Raw genomic sequence first — 22,011 nt, 5'->3', positions numbered from 1 at the left:
ACTGCACTCATAACAGACTCTCCTACAAAGATACAAATGTAGTGATCCAAAGGGGCATCTGTACCCCAATATTCATAGCAGCAATGTCCACAATAGCCAAACTATACAAAGAGCCCAGATAATGGACTCTATCCATCAACAGATAAATGAATAAAGATTTGGTATATATAAAAAAAAAAAAAGATTTGGTATATATATAATAATGGAATATTATTCAGCCATCAAAAAAATGAAATCTTGGGGCACCTGGGTGACTCAGTGGTTGAGCATCTACCTTTGGCTCAGGTTGTCATCCCGGGGTCCTGGGATCGAGTCCTGCATTGGACTCCTGCAGGGAACCTGCTTCTCCCTCTGCCTATGTCTTTGTCTCTCTCTCTGTTTCTCTCAAGAATAAAAAATAAAATCTTAAAAAAAAAAAAAAAAAAAAAAAGGAAAGAAAGAAATCCTGCCACTTACAACAATGTGGATGGAACTAGAGGGTACTCTGCTAAGCGAAGTAAGTCAGTCAGGGAAAGATAATTATCATTTGATCTCACTCATATGTGGAATTCAAGAAACAAACAAAGAAGCATAGGGGAAGGGAGGGAAAAATAAAACAGGGAGACAAACCATAAGAGACTCTTAATCATAGGAAACAAATTGAGGGTCACTGGAGGGGAGGGGTGGGAGGATGGGATAATTGGGTTATAGGCATTAGACAAGGCACTTGATGTAATGAGCACTGGTTAATATACAACTGAAGAATCACTGAACTCTACTTCTGAAACTACTAATAATATGCTATATGTTAATCACCTGGATTTAAATTTTTTAAGGTATAAAAAAATAAAATAAAAATAAAGTCACAGAGCTAGTGCATATCCCAAAATGGAATGGAAGAATGAGTATCAAGAGACATGTTTCACTGAGGGTCATCTTTGGAGACTAGCTAGTATAGCACTTATTGAAAAGGCCAAACATGTAATACAGTTGACTGCTCAATTGCAAAAGGCCTGTGGGAGAGAATCTGCAGATGGCAGTCAGCTCTTGACTGGACTTCAAGCAATAGGGAGATCTAGAATTAGCTATCACAATTCCTAAATGATTAGCCCTGCCTTCCTCTCCAAAATAATCTCCCACAACTTTCCAACTGGCATGCTATACATAAGGCATTTTACATTGAAGACTCAATACAGATGAAATGATTAAACACTGGATAAAAACTTTTTACTAAAAAACTTGGAAAATGTTACAAAATCATAAAGCACTTATGCACTTTATAAGCAGGTGTCATAATTAGATCATAATCTATGTTACTTCATTTCTTGTAGGTGCTAATAACAATGGAGATGGCCTTAGCGGTTTTCACCAGTCCAAAGCAGCTGCTAGGTGCCTCCAGCCTCAGCACTTCCACAGTAACTAAGAAACAAAAATGAACTTTAACAATGTATATTTCATTTTGGGTCTGAAATGTCAGTGACCTAGATCTTTGAAAAGACAAAATCTGCATTCTGTTAAACAGCAGGATAAAACTAGTACAATCTGTTTCAAATTGCTTGTGAAGAAATAATCCTCACATGGGTGCCCATCATAGGAAGGAGATAGGTCAAGAAAGCAATAAAAGTGTCAATCTCCCTTTTTAAGGAACACAGGTTTCCACAGAATTCACAAGAAGACACACAGAACTCAGAAGAGAAGTTCACTGTCACAGAAATAATATAATTATTGAGTTCTAACGTCAAAACTTACAGCAATGGGTCATTAAAGGCCATTTAAAATCAAAGAAACTGTTAAAGACAGTATGTTCAGGAAACTGCTTGGAGTACCAACCATGTACTGTCAGCCTTAATAGGAAGACAGAAACAAGGTCTCATATTCCTCGGTGTTGAATACAAGTGCTGCACTTAATATAAACTAAGCATAGCTGGGAAAACAAATGTCAAAGCCATCCCTAGGAATATGACTTCCATGATCACCACAACTCACAGTTCATCTCTCCTTACCTGTCTTACTAGATAGATTCATATTCTACTACAAGCTTCTTGAGTGCTAGAGCTATGATGGTTGATGGAATCCAGCACTTACCCATTCAATGAATATATTTGCAAAGGGCTTCTCATGTAAAAGGGTGACAGATGGAAAAAAAATGTTTGTACACTTCAGAATTCTGCTTCAGAGGTTTGGAGAATGGATGGGAAACATGGTGTCAGGGCAGGACAGGTACATTCAAAAAAATCTGGAGAGAAGAATGATTCATGTCCTTGGGTCACTTTTCCCTAGTATTTATATACTCTTAGTGTAAGGGTATGTTACTTGATTGCTACTGAAAGCTGCAAACTTTCATTGGGTCCTCTGCACTATAGGTAAGCAGAGAATGTTAAACTACAGAACCAAGTTCCCTGCCCTCACAGAACTTAAGGGTAGGAAGAGATGAGTCTCTTACATTTATACCCTTATGTGTATCTACAGATTAAAGCAGTAATATGAAAGTACTGAACAGGATGCTATGACAGAAAATAATGGGGGATCTTGAGAAGGCCTCTCAGGCAGGTAATAGTCAAGCAGAGACTAGAAGGATAAAAGAATCAGCCAAACAAACAGAATGATACCACGCAGGCAAAGGAAATAGGTTGTCTGTGGGCACAACAGTAAACTCCACGTGCCTAGGGATTAACAAAAGACCAGATGGTAGTCCTCAGTAAATATTAAATTAAATAAATCAAGTTCTCTTTAAGGTGGAGGGTAGTAGGGAGCCCAGGTGGCTCAGCGGTTTAGCACCTGGAGACCCGAGATCAAGTCCCAAGTCGGGTTGCCTGCATGGAGTCTGCTTCTCCCTCTGCCTATGTTGCTGCCTCTCTCTCTCTCTCTCTCTCCCGGTCTCTCATGAATAAATAAATAAAATCTTAAAAAAAAAAAAAAAAAGGTAGAGGGTAGAAGATCTACATACACATAGGATGCTTACTGAGAATCAGCTTTCTTGAGGCTCATCATCATCTACATTTTTCCTTAGACACTATACTTAAAGCCTGAAGAAGGAAAGGGAAGAGTAAGGACTGAAAAATAATGTCTTCTTATTTCAAGTCTGCCCAGACATCTGTAGTGAGACAAATGGGGAGAAGAGGTGTGGAGAGGGAAGAAGACATTCACTGACTCAAAAGGAAACTAGAGAGAAATGATTTCTGCCTTTCAAATAATCCTTGGCTGGTTTCTTCCGTATTCATACACCTATCTTTACAAAAGAAATCAATCATCATGTATTTATCAAATAATACCAGACACATAGCCCAAGTTCACAGATGCTATGCAAGGGGTTACTCTTGTTTATTAAGAGACGATATAATTCCATAAGGAGTTTAGTGACTAGTGGTGAAAACAAGATGAACACATAAGACAGAATATATAAAAGAACTCAAAGATGCATACCAAATTTTAATCCTGATTTTAAGCACTCACACATACCTTATACCTTATTATTACACATGATAACCTGGAAATATAGTATATGAGCAAATCAAATAAGCCATCTAAAAACAACTCAAAACAATACTCCTTTCTTATTTTCAAACCAATAGAAAATTTAGAATGAATAATGGCTTTACAACACCACAGAATGGCAAACATTTTAAATATTCAACCAGAGGACTGCTAAAATTCATCATGGCGCACCCATTCACACCAGGCAAAGTCTTACAGTTTTTACAAATCATATTGTAGAAGTATCTTTTTTTTTCAAAGACTTTATTTATTTATTCATGAGAGACACAGAAAGAGAAAGGCAGAGACACAGGCAGAGAGAGAAGCAGGCTCCATGCAGGGAGCCCAATGTGGGACTCAATCCTCAACTCCAGGATCACACCCTGAACTGAAAGCAGACACTTAACCACTGAGAAACCCAGGCGTCCCTCATATTGCAGAAGTATCTTAAATGACCTGGAACAATTCTGAGACATGATTAAGTGTAAAAACAGGATTCAACTAAACACATATACAATATCATCCCAATTTAAAAATACATATACACTTATATAACATGTATACTTATTTGATTACTGAAAACATAACAAAAATATTAATGATGGCTATTTCTGGGCAAAAGGTTAGAGGAGATTTTTATAGTCTTTGTGTTTTACCAATTTTCTTTTAAATATCTTTTACTTAAAAAAATAATGTTATTTAAAGAATTTTTTTTTAATTAAAGTTATTTTAAAAACAATTAAATGTGAGGAAATCTCTGCTGAGAAAGCCACTAAAGATCAGCATTAATCAAGATGATGCTATAATGAAGTTACTTTCACCTCATAATAAAAACTAAAAAAAAGACCTGATTAATTTAATTTGAGCATCTAAAATGGAAACCAGGCATTAACATAATTGTTCTCTCTCAAATTATTTCTTCCAAAAGCCTTTCAACAAGGTCTTACTAAAGAACTGTATAAATTAAAAACCACCATTTTTCAATATACAGTTACCAAAAACTCCTATACAGAGAAATTTATAGGCTTTATGTATCAAACCTTACTCATGTCAAGGAGCTTTATGAGGAAATATAGAAGATAAATTAATTTTCCCTCCAAAAAAGTAGCTATATGATACCTGGGCCAGATACACATATGCTTTCTTAGGGAATCGAAGAGGGGCAAAATGACAGGTTGTATTTTTTTTCCCTGTCACTGGAATATTAAATGAAAAAACTCAGTCCGCTCTGTCACCAGAAAGAAAACTTTCAGATTCACAGAGCCTATGTGAAAGTTCAAAATTTCTCTCTTGAAACATGTAAGAATACTGACCAATAAAGTGCTTGCTATTACTACATACAAGACTATTTTTCTTCAGCATGATTATATAAGTGGTATTTAATTCAACTACCTCATTATCTTCTTCCTCTTAATTCCCTCAAGTTAAAGGCCAAAGCATAATTCTTTCAACTGTAACACTTCCCTGAACCTAGACTGGAACTGAGCTAAATTAATAAATGTTAGTTGAAGAGAATACATTGTAGGTCAGCTAACGCATTCACAAGATGCACTATGGCTCATAAAATTCTATTATTAAAATGTACAATTCTTCAATAAACATACGACAATGAATCCTACTTGTATCAAATCAAATACAAGCCATACAGGAATTTATAATTCAAGAACAAATATAGCTGTATGTAAGAATTCACTTGGAACTGCTAAAATTAAAAAAAGGATTTGTGTGTGTGTGTTAGAGACTTTGTACACGCACTTTGTATTTATTTCTTAGGAAGCATAGGAGTTTCTTCTATCTTGCTGATTAACGAAGTCTTAACTACAAATCTTCAATTTTACTTTTAAACTTTACATGTAAATCTTATTCAGGAAGAGTGGTTTCTGCATCATAAAAGTTTCATTCAGTTAAACTTCTTAGCGATTAATCTAGTCTTAAAAGCATGTTACTTCCTATTTTTCTGGCAGAAATTATAGTTGTAAAGACAGGCAATAGATTTATAGAACATCAATCAATATTCTTTTAGGGCTCAATCTTAACACTGACAAAAACTAATTTAGTCTACTTGCTACCATTGCTTTCAAGACAAATCTAAAAGCTTTGACAGTCTTAGACAACAGTAAGCAAACCAAAGTGATTGATAAAGAAGATTCTACTGTGTATCATTAGGAATAAATTTATAAGAGATTCCCAAATCTTTCTTTTATAACAAAAAAAAATTGCAACACAGAATCAATAAGCTATGTTTATAAAAATTACACCTATTATTTATATAAGACCTGTAGCTAAGAGGTGTTTTTGATGATGTCAGTGGTGCCACTGAACAAATTTCATAGCTCTGAATGATTTCAGCAGCTGTCATCATAATTCTGTTGTTTATTACTGTCATTTACAAAAGATCTGAGGAAGGAAATATACCAAAGTGAGATGCTTCTGCCTATCTCAAATTTTATAGCAGGATTCTGTTCTTTCATTTTTAAAGTAACAAATCTCTCCATTAACACTTCTGACCACTGCTTTCATTCCCCCAAAACGTAGACATTTAAAAACAGGAGTTTTTGCTGTTGTTGTTGTTGGCTTCTTGTCACTAAAGTACATTAATGACAGACAAAATACATAAATGAGGTTCTCATTTTTTTGAGACCATAATTTCTACTGTACTCATTACTATTTGTCTTTCATCGTGATGCTGTTGATGATAATGTCATTTTTTATGATTCCCATTAGAAAAATAGAGTCCGAATGACCATATTTTTTTTTCTTTTTATGATTTTACTTATTCATTTGAGAGAGAGAGTATGCACACAGGCAGGGGGTGGGGCAGAGGAAGAGGGAGAAGCAGGCTCCCCACTGAGCAGGGAGCCCAATGCTGGGCTAGATGCTGAGCTCCCTGGATCCCAGGACCCTGGGATCGCGACTTGAGCCAAAAGCAGAATGATTAACCAACTGAGCCATCTAGATACCCCCAATTGACCACTTTTATCAATGAAAAATCACCACAAACACAGAAATAGCTGGTTATGAAATGAGCCACTGTGAGAGCTATAATGAGGAGTTTTGACTGCCATTCTTTCTACCTAGCCATAATGTATCTCATTACTATTTAAATCTTCCACCAGTTTTGGTAGTTCTATTAATTTTAAAAACATAAAATAAAAGATAATGCCTTCATTTTTTGAAACATCTCCTTGGATAATTCCATGTCTCATATGTCTAAAACCTAATCAGAAAATATCATTATGCAAAGTACACATTTAAGTCATCAATTTGGGGGTGCAAGGGTGGCTCAGATGGTTAAGTGTCTGCCTTTGGCTCAGGTAATGATCTCTTGGTCCTGAGATGGAGCCCCACATCAAGCTCCCAACTCAGGGGGCAGTCTGCTTCTCCCTCTCCCTCTGCCTCTGCCCCTGCTGGTGCTCTCTCAAATGAATAAACAAAAACAATCTTTTAAAAAGTCATCAATTTGGTAACCTGTCCTAGAATTTGTAACCAAAAATGAGGTCCAACTTATAACAAAACTCATTTCTTAAATTATATTTCTAAAAACCAAAACATTTGCCAATCTTAGTTTTCCAATATATGTTCTCTAGATCCAACTAACATCAAGAGCAAATACGCAAATAACATTGGGTTTAAGCTCCAATTTCGATAATATGGAACACTAAGATAAAGTAAAAATCCTCACACAACAAACACCTAAAACATATGAAGTAATAGTAAAATAGGTATAACAACTTAGAAAGTCTCACACCAGATAAGTTTCCAATCTACAATTACAATCCAATGAAAGCTAAAGTCAATAGTCATAACAAACAACTGGAATACATCTCATATGGATATCTCATTATCCATATGAGATAATACTGGAAATAAAACAACTATTTCAAAATAAAACAATAACATAAAAACATAAAATACGAATCAAAACACAAAAGAACAGGACATTATCTATGACTAGAGATACATGTACACCTTAATATTGGGTACAGTAATTCTTCCCATTGTATTCCCCTTTTTCAAACCCAAGTAGTTTTACAATATGGATCAACAAAACTGCTGAGATCAATATGACCATGATATTAAAATTAGAGAAGGAAAAAAAAAAAAATAAAAATAAAATTAGAGAAGGAAAGTCAAAGAAAGGAAAGTAATAGGACATTCTTATTTATAAATATAGATAAAAAATTTAAGCAGAAAATTAGCAAACTGAATCAAACAATTAAAAAACAAAATAGGGAAACCTGGGTGGATCAGTGGTTGAGAGTCTGCCTTTGGCTCAGGGCATGATCCCGGAGTTCTGGGATCTAGTTCCGCACTGGGCTTCCTGCATGGAGCCTGCTTCTCCCTCTGCCTGTGTCTCTGCCTCTCTCTCTGTGTCTCTCATGAATAAATAAATAACATTTTTAAAAAAAATAATAACGTATGGGGGCGCCTGGGTGGCTCAGTCAGTTGAGCATCTGAATCTTGATTTTGATTCAGGTCATGATCTCAGGGCTATGAGATCAAGCCCCGTATTAGGCTCCACTCACAGTGGACTCTGCTTGTCCTTCTCTCTCTACTCCTCCCCCTGCTTGAGTGTGTACTCTCTCTTTCACTCTCTCTCTCTCTCAAATAAATAAATATTTAAATAGAACATATCATAATGAAACAGGATTTATTCCAAGAACGTGAGAACAATTTAAGACAGAATACCTATTAATGTAATCCTTTATATAATTAGGTGTATCAGGGGTCGCCAAATCAGTAGACAAACTCACAGGACTCAGAGGCAGCTGTAATCACAGCTAAGATTTATAATAACAGTAAGGGAAAAAAGACAGAGGGTCTAGAAAAATGCATACATAGGCTTCTATACTTCTCCCCCTCCACCCAAAAAAACCATACTTGAGTATGCTTTTTTCTCTAGGAAGAAAAATGCAGCCTAAGAAGGCCCATTTGAGATTAGAGGTTTTTATCAGGGGCTGGTCACATCTTGTTCCCTGAATTCTCTGCTCTCAACTACCTAAGTTCTAGACTCCCAGGAAGAAAGCAGGTATTTGCTATCAATCACAATATATAATAGCCTAGGCACCATCAAACATCTATACCAGACAGCCTAGCGATTTAGCACTGCCTTCAGGCCCAGGGTGTGATCCTGGAGACCCGGGATCGAGTCCCACATCAGGCTCCCCACACGGAGCCTGCTTCTCCCTCTGCCTGTGTCTCTGCCCCTCTTTCTCTGTCTCTAATAAATAAAATCTTAAAAAAAAAAAAAATGTTGCTGATACTCTGAAAGGTGGAAAGATCTGATGCCCATCCCACTGCTAGACTTCCCATTATAAAAGAAAAAAATCTATATCACAAAGACCTGTATCACAAAGATCTGTATCAAGTTCTCAAACATCAACTGAGGGCCATCCCTGCAAGCAGGACCTCCTAGAGATGGGAGCCTCAGGCCTGTTATGTTAACTGTTTTGAAGAAAGAAAAAAAGAATCTCCAAAATATTTTGGTAATTTTCAATCCTCGTGCATCATATAAAGTTTTAGTAATATAAAAGAGGACTTTCTTGACCATATATACATATACACACACACACACACACACACACACAGAAGTACAAGCCAATATCTTATTAAATGGTTAAATGTAAAAATATTTTCTTTAAAGTCAGGAACACACAAGGATGCCTCCACTACTCTTTCTGTTAGACACTACATCAGAGTTTCATGTCTCAGCCACAGAAGAAAAACATAAATGAAAGAAATAAAAATTATTTGCAGGTCATTATCACATAGAAAAGTCAAAAGAATCATTAGATAAACTATTTGAAACAATGAGTTCAGACAGAAACGTTGCTGAATGTAAGATTAATAAACAGAAATCAGTATTATTCCAAAATTCCTATTTTTTTTACCAATCTAAAAATACAATATTTAGAGGACATACAATACCAAAGAAAAACTACTTGAGATTTAGAAATAAATGCAACAGAAAATGTATAGAAGCTAATCTTTGAAATCCAACAATTTCACTCCTAGATTTCTACACTAAAGAAATCACTTGTGGATATAGGGTGCAATATGAAACAGTGTAATACGAAATGGCATTCACTTCAGCCCTGTAAATAACAGAAAAAGCTGAAATTGTTGGGAGAATAAATAAATTTATTCACCAATGGAATGCTATAGAATAGTTAAATGAAAGCAATCAAGCTACATATATTGACATGGATAACTATCAAGAATAGCATTAAGTTTAAAAGAGTAGGGCAGCCCCGGTGGCGCAGCAGTTTAGCGCTGCCTGCAGCCTGGGGTGTGATCCTAGAGACCCGGGATCGAGTTCCACGTCAGGCTCCCTGCATGGAGCCTGCTTCTCCCTCTGCCTGTGTCTCTGCCTTTCTCTCTCTCTCTGAATAAATAAATAAATCTTTTAAAAAATTAAAAAATAAAAGTAAATTACAAAACAAAATAATGAGGGAAGTTTTAACAAATACCTGTGATTTTTTAAAATCTTTTTTAAAACAGTAAGAAACAAGGCAAAATGTTAAATGTCCAATCTTGACAATGAATACATGGATGTCTATTACATTATTTTATGTTTTTTGTTTAAATTTATAACACAAATTAAAAACTTAACTGTACACATACATAATTTTAAAATCTAGGCATTCAGGGAGCCTGGGTGGTTTAGACAGTTAAGGGTCTGCCTTGGGCTCAGGTCATGATCCCAAGATCCTGGGTTCAAGCCCTGCATCAGGGTGCCCTGCATCGGGCTCCCTCTGCCACTTCCTCTGCTTGTACTCTCTCCCTCTATCAAATAAATAAAAAATTAAATTAAATTAAATACAAAAATAATAATTTAACTCGCAAGGACTGGGAAAACTGAATGAACCTATAGTCTGTGAGTGCCTTCTTAACTACCTTCTCTCACCAATCTTGGGGTTCAATTACCACTTAACTGATTTGGTTAACTCCTTTAGGCTGAAGAACACTTTGATGAAGAAGATAAAACTCAACTAATTCAATTAGGTTGTCTCACATAGACCTATTTCTCCAATGTTCTTCTAGTGCCTTCAAAACAAAATAAAATTTATATTTAAAATACAAATATTTTGTGATCCTTAGGGATTTTTCTTCTAAATGTCAGACAATTCTTGTCATAAATACTTATGTCCACCCCACATAATCTCTTGAGAATCACTGTTTCTCTTGGGCTGTCTTCCTTTTTAGATTCGCAAATCAGGGACGCCTGGGTGGCTCAGCAGTTGAGAGTCTGCCTTTGACTTGGGGCGTGATCCCAGTTCATGGATGGAGTCCACATCAGGCTCCCTGTGAGGAGCCTGCTTCTTCCTCTGCCTGTGTCTCTACCTCTCTCTTTGTCTCTCATGAATAAATAAACAAAATCTTTTAAAAAGTAAATTCTCAAATCAATGGAATGTCTTGTTGGTTCCACTCTTGTTGAAACTGTTTTCTTATAGTCCAAGACTAACCCCAAACTTGATCAATTACTGCATTCCCTGGCTACAACTGGAATCTCAATGTATAATGTGACACCCTTCACATGCCTTAAATCTTAAAAAAGTCAAATACTTATCTTTGGAAAAACAGTTACATGAAGAATTTAAAGACCTGAATTTAGGTCCTGGTTCAACTGACTGAACATGACACCTTAAATAAATCACTTAACTTCTTTAAGTTTCCATCTTTTCAAGAGTTAAAATAATGTATGTTACAAGTCTAATCATTACACTCATTAGAATCAAATGAAAGTACATAAGATAAAGTAAGAACAGCTAACATTTGTTAGTGCTCAGTGATGCCTCACAATATGAAATCCTTTAAGTAGTTTATCTCATTTATATGTAGTCTTCACAATAATGCAAAAAAGTAGATGTTAACTATTATTACTATCATACAGATGACGGCTTAGGAAGAGTGAAGTAGCTAACCTAAGATCACAATTAAACAAATGACAACTGAAATCTGAATGAAAAACTATGTTCAAAGTTATGATTTTAAACACTTCTCTATTTTAGTTCTTGATCTATACGAAAAGCCTCTTAGATATTAAAACACCTTATCATGCAAGATGATTATCATTATTAGTTATTATTATTCATAATGGCACTAATAATAATGACACCATTAACCTAGTAATACCCTTTTGTCTCCAACATACAGAAGTGTGCCTTCATTAGAGCAGGTGATGGTGGTGGTGACAAAGAGGAATATTACTGTAATAATTGTACAGTGACAGATGGTAATGACACTTATCATGGTGAGCATTTCATAAAATATATAAATGTCAAATCACCACGTTGTACACCTGAAATCAATATAACATTGCATATCAACCAAAATATTTACTTATGTTCCCAAATTTTATTTTGTGAAGTAAAGTCATTTTTTAAATGCTACTGTCAAATGAGACATTTTAATATTCAAAAGCACCAAAAGAATCTTAGACTAAAGTCCCTTTAACATTGAATAAATTTTAAGAAAACGTTAACAAAAGAGGACTTTTCCACATATTTAAAATAAAAATCTCAGTAAGCTACTCTAATTAATGCCTTTAGACTAGTACCCACTCAATGTAATGTATTCAATGTAAAATAGTTTCTTTCAAGGGCAAATGTTTCAGCAGGTCAAAGAGTACTATAAAGTAATTTAAAATTAATAGCCTCAATCCCACTTCACAAAATTTCGTCACCAAAAAATTTCTTGTTACCTTAATCTCAATTTTAAACGATTATTTTGTCAATGTTTATTCAAAAGATATAGTATAGAGAGCATATTCAAGTAATGCTCTAACTAAAAAGACAATGTCAAGAGAGAAAGTCCTTTGCAGATTTCCCCAAATTGAAATATCTCACAGCACTTTCTAGTTCCTTCAGGCTAGCTCCTTCGTGGCTCGCTAAGAAATCAACAATCTCCTGAAGACTAATTTAATTTTCAAGGTACCTTAAGAAACAGTGTTCTGGTAGCAGACACAAATAACACAGTTACCCAAAACATAATATGGTCACTAACCCATTACAAATTAGTAAATTGGCACTCTAGACCAGTGCTATCCAATAGACCGTTTGGCAATAATGGAAATACTCCATATCTGCACTGGCCAATAGCTGCTAGTCACATGTGGCAATTGAGCATTTGAAATGTGATTATGGTAACAGAGCAACTGAATTTTTAATCTTATTTAACTTTAATTAACTTAAATTGCCACATGCGAATTACAGCTATTATTTTAGACAGTACAGCTCTAGATTATAAATAACCCTTCAAATTGATTGGCGTTGAGCCTGTTCTCAAGATACTAATTATTCCCGGATGAACTAAAAACATCCAGTTTCTATTGGTATAAACCTGAAGTCTGGATCCTGGACCCTGGACTGAGAATGAACCCGCGCAGACAATATGAGGGTCAGCCTGAAACATCATCTCATCTTACTATAACTTCACTGTCGCAGTGTTCTCCTATACACTCAACTTTCCCCAACATATCTGTGTCACACAGACCACAAAGCATTTTTCATCTAGTCGTTACTTTCTCTTTGCTTCCTCTTAATCAAATTGACAGAAACTAAAGCACATTCCAAAGGCATCAAGCAGAGCTGCTAAAATGAAAAGGAGACAGCGGAGAAGCATGCTTTTGCACTAACCTTTCATGTCTAAAGACATGGATTCAAATATAAATCAAACACTGAAGCTTGGTAGTCACATCCAAAACCCCAGGTGGATATGCATCCTAGTCATAAAATTCTTACAATATGACAAGCTGAAAAACGGAGCAGATGGGAACAATGGGTAAATTTGCTCAAGTAAGGCCCACAATCATTAAAAGGCTAGGTCATGGACAATGAAAGTAGAGTGTATGTTGCAGAGGTCTGGCCTTTGATTATTTTCACAAATCAATTCAAACAGAAAGATGCTACATTTGTAAATATTAATTAGCAAAATTTAGAGCTGGGGGAAAAAGATAATGAGGAAAAACTGGAAGGGGGGTGAGTACATTTTATTGCATTCATTTATTCCCATGCCCTACTAAGTCTAAGAAATCCAACTTATAAAAAATAAAAACCAAACTGAAGACTCGCATTTGTTTCCTTTTCTCACACTTGTTTCCTCAAAGGAAAACTAGGCATGTTCACAGAATGATGTAAAGTAATCAGAGAGGTTAATTCCACTAAAATTCTTCTGAAAGTGTTTGACTTTGAAAAATACTCAACCTAGAAATCGGGCTTTTAAACTTCAGCTATTCATACTGCAATCATAATTCAACTTTCATAGCTGAGCAAGCAATAAGTCAGAATAAGAACAGTTAGTCCAGCTTGAGTTTGAGGTTCTTTGCTTAATAATTATCTAATGCCATCTTTCCACAAGCCATTTAAATAGTTCATCTTCATTTCACAGTCCTTTTGTCCCATTATCCCCAGGCAACCAAGACTAAAGCACTTCTATAACTGAATAAACTTTCTTACACGACAGTTTGAAGACTGTCACTGTGCTATTTATTTTGGCTCATGGGTACAACGCACAGTAACTATGCTTCGCTATTATTAAGATTTATGTACATCTATCTACTCGAGTCCAACTGCCTTCTCAACAATTAGAAACAATCATAGTAAATTCACTGGCTTGAAAATCAAAGTACAAAAAATAAACCATTCAGTTCTAACCACATCAGCCTCTTCTATTGAAGACTCATTTATTTTCTTAAAATGGCAGTGTGAGAAATAAGAGTATTACATCTAAAATCTGTTCCCTTTGTATAAAAATGGAAACACAGAATATACATTCTTTCCCAGTTTTTAAAAAATGTACCAAAGACAATTTCAAAGTGTTTTGAGGAAGAGGATGACAACCTAATTGAACAAACTTTTTTTTTTTGAACAAACTTTTTAATGTGGAACCAGAAAAATGAGAGAGGGAGGAGGAGGAGGAGAGGAAAAGAGAGCTACTGTGGCACAATTTTAACAACAAAACAAATATGGAAGTATAGTGTTAAGTTCAGACATAACAAGTATCAAAGTGCACTTTCTCTGATACAAGGCAAGGGAAACATACTCAGGAAGCCAGTCTGAAAACCTGAACTAAAGAAGCAGGTACTAATCAAACAACAAAAACCAAATCAAAGAGCAGAGCCACATCACTCTCATTAGGCAGTCCTGAATACTCTAGGCATACAGACCACAGAAAGAAAGGAATGACACAAACACAGCACATTCACAGCTGCAAACAGATCACATGTTTATTCTCTACTAAGATGATAACTATAAAATCCAGGTAGATAAATAATCCTGATTATTTGCTATTTTAATACTTTTTTTAAAAAGATTTACTTATATGAGAGAGAGAGAGTGCACACCAGTGGGGGGGTGGAACAGAGGGAGAGAGAGAATCTTCAGGCAGACTTGCCACTGAGCACAGAGCCCAACACAGGGCTTGAACCCAGGACCCCACAATCATGAACTGAACCGAAAGCAAGAGCAGGAGGCCTAATCGACTAAGCCACCCCAATGCCCCACTATTTCAGTACTTTGAAAATAACAGGATATGAATGGTGATACAGGACCTCAGCAATTATCCATTCTAAACTTCTGACTTCACAAGCTCAGAAACTATTTTCTGTGAGTCAGTGGGATGGCCAAGTCTCTCACTCATACTACAGTGCTCTTCCCACTGAAAAGTGTTTCCAGGTGCCCAAGCTTCCAATTTCATCAAACCTAAGACATCATTTTTAAAAGCATTCTTCCTCCACAGCAGCAGGGATACAATGGGTTGTGAAACCTCAAACAATATGACCAATTGCTACACAGAAAAGAATGAAGCACATCAATTCAAAGTGCCCAGAAAGAGAGCTGACATAAAAGGGGGAGCAGTTCCTTCAACAATGTTACAAACATGTTGTATTTTTCCATGTAAGAAAGTAATTTGTTTTGTTTTTTTCTTTTTTAAGATTTTGGGATCCCTGGGTGGCTCAGCAGTTAAGCACCTGCCTTCAGCCCAGGGCATGATCCTGGAGACCCGGGATCAAATCCCACGTCAGGCTCCCTGCAAGGAGCCTGCTTCTCCCTCTACCTGTGTCTCTGCCTCTCTGTGTCTCTCATGAATAAATAAATAAAATCTTTATTTTTTATTTTTATTTTTTAAAAGATTTTATTTATTTATTCATTGAGAAAGAGAGAGAGAGAGAGAATACTTTGTATTCTCATTTTAAAGATTTATAAATTAATGAACAGGCTTATTTGAAAACTGTTAACTACTCTGGAGAATACAGACAACATATAAATTTTAACACCACTTAAAAAATTGGTACCCAACTTGCATACTCTTCAATTTATATAAAGAATTGAGACTGTGGAGACGCCTGGGTGGCTCAGCGTTTGAGTGTCTGCCTTCGGCCCAGGGCATGATCCTGGAGTCCCGGGATCGAGCCCCACATTGGGCTCCCTGCATGGAGCATGCTTCTCCCTCTGCCTGTGTCTCTGCCTCTCTCTCTGTGTGTCTCTCATGAAGAAATAAATAAAATCTTAAAAAAAAAAAAAAAAAAAAGAATTGAGACTGCAGATGATTCTTACCAATTAACAAACATGTTAAGAAAGCTTCTTCCCAACACCTCATTTAGCTCTGCATATGCTTAGACATCATTTCTAGGGCTCCAAATGTGCACTAATAACCAAAAGAATAAATATGAATCCAAAAAACTCTAAAAGGAGTTATTGTTTCGACCATAAAATTGATCAAGTCGTATCTTTTTTCCTACCATAATTTTCAAAGATAAAAATGAGAAATGCAAAAAAAAAAAAAAGAGAGAGAGAGAGAGAGAGAGAGAAATGCCTAACAGCATGCTACCTTAAAAATCCAGAAGTCCATTTCAAATAAATTCTAATTCTGTACGTACTGATGTCTGAAAAATGGCATAGTCAGTTGTTATAAAAATGTTTCCATCAAAAATAAATGGGGAAAAAATTAGGAATATATGAAGGAAGCATAAATAATTTGTTTAAAAGAGAACCAAAGTAGATGAACTATATAATTAACTATACAGCTTATTTCTTGCTTCTGCCTATTATCCCTCAAATTTGGAATTCTATCCATAATATGAACCATAGTGCTATCTGAAAAAAAAAAATTAAGAGCTTTACTTTTTCAATACACGCTACACTATTCCTCCATTTGAGATTTAACCTTTTGTGACCCACAGGCTATAAATGAGCAGCTTCTGGTAAGATTTCTAGAACTTGTAAAAGTCACAGAGTAGCATAAAGTTCATCACTAAGATAAACCCTTAGAAAATACACACATGAAAAGCTTGAGAACTTTCCTATATTCCATGTAAGAATGTAAACAAATCTCAGAAAGAGTAGCTGTATTGAAAATTAAATGAAAATTAAACTATGATATCATTTTTCCATAAAAGAGCAATACAAAAAGATACAGAATGAAAGAGGCAACAAGAATTTTATGTTGAAGAACAAGCCAAGCCAATTCAAGTACTTATTCTTTATAATTAACATTTCTTCCATATTATAGGTTGATGCAGTAAGGTATAAAATGCTTGGCATCAAAACTTTCTTCAGACATTAAAAAATCATTCATATAAATGAATTGCAAAGAAAATTTACATGTAAGAATTAAAAGAGAGTGTTTTAGAAGAATTGTAAAAGGATCTTTAAACAGTATCTAACATAGTGCTTTGTGAACAAATACTCACAAAATAAGTTATATCGTTGTGATTTAAGCCCAGAATTGAACCTGGTATTTTTTCTAGATGAAAACAATACATTAAGACAATTTTCTTTTTTTTTTATTATTTTATTTATTTATTTGACAGAAAGAGAGCACAAGCAAGGGGAACAGCAGGCAGAGGGAGAGGGAAAGGGAGAAGTAGGGAGCCCCATACAAGCCTCATACAGGACCCTGGGATCATGACCTGAACCGAAGGCAGATGCTTAATGGACTGAGCCACCCAAGTGCCCATAAAACAATAAAAAGGTAACAATTCAATCTGCTTACAAAAAAAGAGGTGAGGGAAGTGTGAGAATAATTTAGACGAGGTAATAACATAAGGAATCTTTACTTCCAAGCAACATTAAGAATCTCTAGATGTAATATTTGATCTTTAAGACTATGTCAACAAAAAAGGTAGATGGTCATCTTGAAAATATCACCAAAAGCTCTATATTTTCAAATCTGAGTTACAAAAGGCCATATATTGAATAATTCCATTTGTATGAAATGTCCAGAATAGGAAAATCCACAGAGATAGAAAGAAAATTAATAGTTGCCAGGAGCTAGAGAGCAGAAGGAATGAGGACTACCACTAACAGGTGAGTGTATGGTGACATTTTTGGTAAAAATGTTCAAAAATTAAAGAGTGGCATGAATATACAATTTAACTTTTAGTAAATTCACTAAAAAAATCACTTAACTACCCACTTTCCAAGAGTGCATCTTATGGTATATGAATTATTATTCCAATAAAATGATTATTAAAAAATTAAATTTAAATCAGAAAATAATCTGACTGAAACCATAATGTCAATTTATACTACAACAGACATCACTCAGAGCTTTCCACCTGTTCCAATAGTTTTTTACCTTGGCAAGGCGGCTCATCTGATCTTCTGAAAGAGTACTGCTTGTTCTACCAGGAGTTTTTGTGGGTTCTGATCCATCTGCTTCTACATTAGGCCAGACTTTCAAGTCGTGCATCCCTTGGCGAAACATGCTAGGTGAAAAGAGAATGTTCAGGGTAGATGTAAATTAATGCAGTTCTTCACAGGACATTTAGGTTCCCAAACACAGAGAATTCCACATAGGAAAATGCATGACTCTCTTGCCAAGCTTGAAGCCTCCAGTGGGTTGTAAAGCAATTAACTAAGCAACTAAAATCCATGTAACAGTTTTTTACATGTCATTCTTTACTCCTCTACACAGAACTATTACAGAAATTCTAAAGGCAGAGTAGAAACAGAAAGTTCAGTAATGGACCACACATACTTCATCACTTCAGTGGAGACCTTAGAAATAATAGAGACCAAATTCCTACCCAATGAAAGAATGTAACATTTACAATGACTGAAACCAAAATTTAAATAATTACGTAACTCTCCCTGTAAGTCACAATTCAGCATAGTAGTCTGTAAAGTCAAAATGCTGAGATCTGAATCCCAGCTATGCCATCATCCATTAACCATGTGACCTTGGGTAAACTACCTAACCTGTATGTCTCAGTTTTCTCATCTATAAAATAAGATTATAAAGAGTAACTGCATCTCACAGAGTTGTTAAAAAAATTACATAGACTCACAGAAGTAAAAAGTACTTGGAATAACCTGCAACATAGTAAGTATTCAATAAATGTTAGCTACTATTATCCTTTCACCACTGTAGGCTGATTTCTCTCCTCTCTTCTTTAGCACAAGAGATATGTCTAACACAGAATATGATTACAGATTCATGTAAGAAAAAGTTCCGATGTCTACAAATCAGAGACTTAACATATGGTCAAAATTCAGTCTGAGCATGGAGATCTTGTTTTAAAGTGAAAAACTGTATGACTGTTGACTGTCAAATTTCCTTCAAAAAGCTACCAAGAAGATCTAAGTAAAGGTTGAGCAAACTCGTAAAGGAGCCTTAGACAACTTTTTAGATATGCTACTGCTAAGTGTCTGAGTGTTCTTTTTTTTTTTTTACTCACAAAGATGTTCTTCTGAGATTAGAGATGTTCTTCTGTTCTTCTATTACTGTTCTCTGTTTTTGTTTTTTTTTTTAAACAAGACCTTTCAAATATAAATTCTATTCAAAGAGCATCCTCCCAAAGCTCAAAAAGCAAGCTACTAAGTGCAGTGGTAAGAATAAGACGGGAAGTGTGTGTAGGTGAGTAGGCAAGTCCAGAGCATTTTGCACACTCTCATATTTAATAATTTTTTAAATAAGGTACATGTTTGATACATTAATATGGTATTTTTAACTGTAAAAAATTTACATAAAATTTTAAACCATTACTATCATGTTCTGACTAATGGAAAATTTCTTCACAGATTTTCCTAATAGAGGATTTTCACTGATTATGTAATGTATATAAGCAATGATGCCATAAACAATTAGAATGGGAAGGATAAGTGATCACTACAAGCTTATGAGCACAATAAGGTTAAGGTATAACCATACTTTTATAAGGTCTCTAAGGCTGGCAATAAACAGGTAGTATTTAGCAACCATGTCTGCAAAAGCTTACCTTAGAGGCCCAATGAAAAATTACTCCAACAGGCTGGGGAAAATCAAAGCTCTCAATATTTATTTATCATATTGAAGATCAAAAAAATGTTACATTACAAAAAAACACATGCAAGCCTTTTATAAAGTTCACTTTCTTTCAACTCAGGTACAGATTCAACATCAAGTATATCTGTTTAATCTCTAGAAAACTGGGTACAGTGAAGCAGTAGTGCCACTTTAGAGGAATATCCTTAAACGTACCTTGAGAAGCAGAAGGCCTGCCTTCTTTCTCTCTACCTCTGCATCCCCCAGTGAATACTGTGACTGGCTGAATGTAACTAAATCAAAAATAAGTACATTTGGCGAGAAGTCAGTTTACTAAATGATTTAGGTGCCTTGGGATGGATCTGGAAAGAAGATTTAAAGATACAGGATGTGGAGGGTAGGGGTGATGCCAAGTGACTCAAATGATCAAGTGAACATATTACTTTCTTTTGACACTAATGGAACCTTTGCAGAGAGTTACACAGCCTCCAAGTGGCAAGCCAGAAGATGCTCAGAGCATTGTGTCCACTTGGGAAATTAAGCCAAACAGGCAAGACAAAAGAAACAGCATAGCAGGATCTCCTTCAGACTCCAGCAGAGGCCCAGCAACAGCTGCTGCCGGTGCTCCCACTCCCAGTGCCAAGCCACTACAGCAGCCACTGCCTTGATTTCCAAATTCACACTTGGAAAAACATCTGCAAGAAAAGTCTGCAGCTTGCCCATGGTTCTTTGCCAATTCAACCTAATGACCAATCCATCCTTACGCTACTTAGAAATCTCACAGCTAAACTTTCAAAATGAAGACAATTAGTTATTCTAGCTGTATCTTAAGAGATCGGTCTTTCAATTATTAATTATACTCCAAGAAGCACTGCTTCACATGGACTCAAGTATACAAAACAGACATTAGCAACTACAAGAGTTGTTAATCACAAGATTCTCAATACTGTAAGACAACTATTTCACACTCTAAGGACCACTTTTTAAAAACTCTTAAGTCCACACCGCTACTATTTAGGGAAAAAGGTGGGGGAGCAGCTGGGGTTACATCACTGTTCAAGAAACATCTGAAGAAACCACAGTCTTAAGCACGATATCCCTAGGTCACAAAAAGTGTGGAGGCATGTAATATGATTTTTAATGGTCAGTGGAAGAAAATTTGCACAGGCTCCCTGCTAAGGACAGCCTGAAGACTGATGTTTCTCTCTCCCCCTGAATATCAGCAGCAGCATGTGGAGAAGCAGCTGTGAGCCAGCAGTACAAGTGGGACATCCTGAATGGCTGCATGCAGAGCAGCAGTACCAAAAGCTGCACACAAAGTCCAGTACCATGCTGGGGAATTTTGGGGCTTGTATCCACCGCGACTCACTTCACCCTCAAGGAAAGGACTCCCAATACACAAAGAAAAAGGAGTTATTTTAATGTCATAAAGTTTTTTATGCTTTTTTCTTAAGTATAAAGGTCCCTCAGGGTCAGCCCAGAGGGACCAGGAACAAGGGATCCAGCTTTTCTGTATACCTTCCCCACTGTTCAAAGTATTCAGAAACCTCTATTAAACCTGATGTTATCATCTGGCTAACTGACATACAACCACGTAAAATTTGGACTGACTAACAAAGAAAATATTGATGTAAAACCTTATCTTTTACCTTCAATTAAGCGATGGTGAGCTGCATATCTGACGAGGCACAAAAAGAACAATTCTAATTAAAGAAGGACTTTCAAATACATTTTCTATCATTTATATTTCACTGCAGTTTTTTTTTCCTTCAATTTCTAAAACCTAATAACATAGTTATTCTCGTATTTATTTTTATCATAACCCATCAATATTAAATAATACTTGTTTTTCATGTATATTAGGGATACTAAGTTTTTGTTTTAAACTAAATTTTAGTTAAAAAAAAAAAGAAGTGAGCTGGTTCAAATAAAAAATCAAGTACATAAGAGTGCACCTAGTATGGAGATAAGGCAGGAAGTCTGAAAGCAGTAGGTCAACAATTCCTATTTGAGAAACCCTGCTCTAAGCAAGAGAATGTCACAGAATCAGAACTGCTCTCCAACATGTTTTTTTTTTTTTTAAGATTTATTCATAAGAGACATAGAGAGAGAGAGAGAGAGGGAAAGAGAGAGAGAGGCAGAGACATAGACAAAGGGAGAAGCAGGCTCCCCGTAAGGAGCCTGATGTGGGACTCGATCCCAGACCCCAGGATCACGCCCTGAGCCAAAGGCAGATGCTCAACTGCTTAGCCACCTACGCATCCCTTCAACATGTTTCATTTGCATCCAACATCTCATGTGCTCAGGACA

The 22,011-nt window shown here is 35.8% G+C and overlaps 1 protein-coding gene across 1 annotated transcript in view; it reads right to left on the bottom strand.

The window, feature by feature from the left end:
- Window positions 1-22,011, bottom strand: part of PIK3C3 (phosphatidylinositol 3-kinase catalytic subunit type 3) — a 135,110-nt gene that overhangs the window by 101,688 nt on the left and 11,411 nt on the right. Inside the window, exon 4 of the mRNA XM_025997039.2 lies at window positions 18,034-18,163. Within this exon, the coding sequence (XP_025852824.2) occupies window positions 18,034-18,163 (130 nt within the window). The remainder of the gene's footprint in view (window positions 1-18,033; window positions 18,164-22,011) is intronic.

Source organism: Vulpes vulpes, chromosome 13, assembly GCF_048418805.1.
Source record: "Vulpes vulpes isolate BD-2025 chromosome 13, VulVul3, whole genome shotgun sequence".
Lineage (NCBI taxonomy): Eukaryota > Metazoa > Chordata > Mammalia > Carnivora > Canidae > Vulpes > Vulpes vulpes.
The sequence above is the reverse complement of the archived record's forward strand: the minus strand, read 5'-3'. Positions and strand labels throughout refer to the sequence as shown.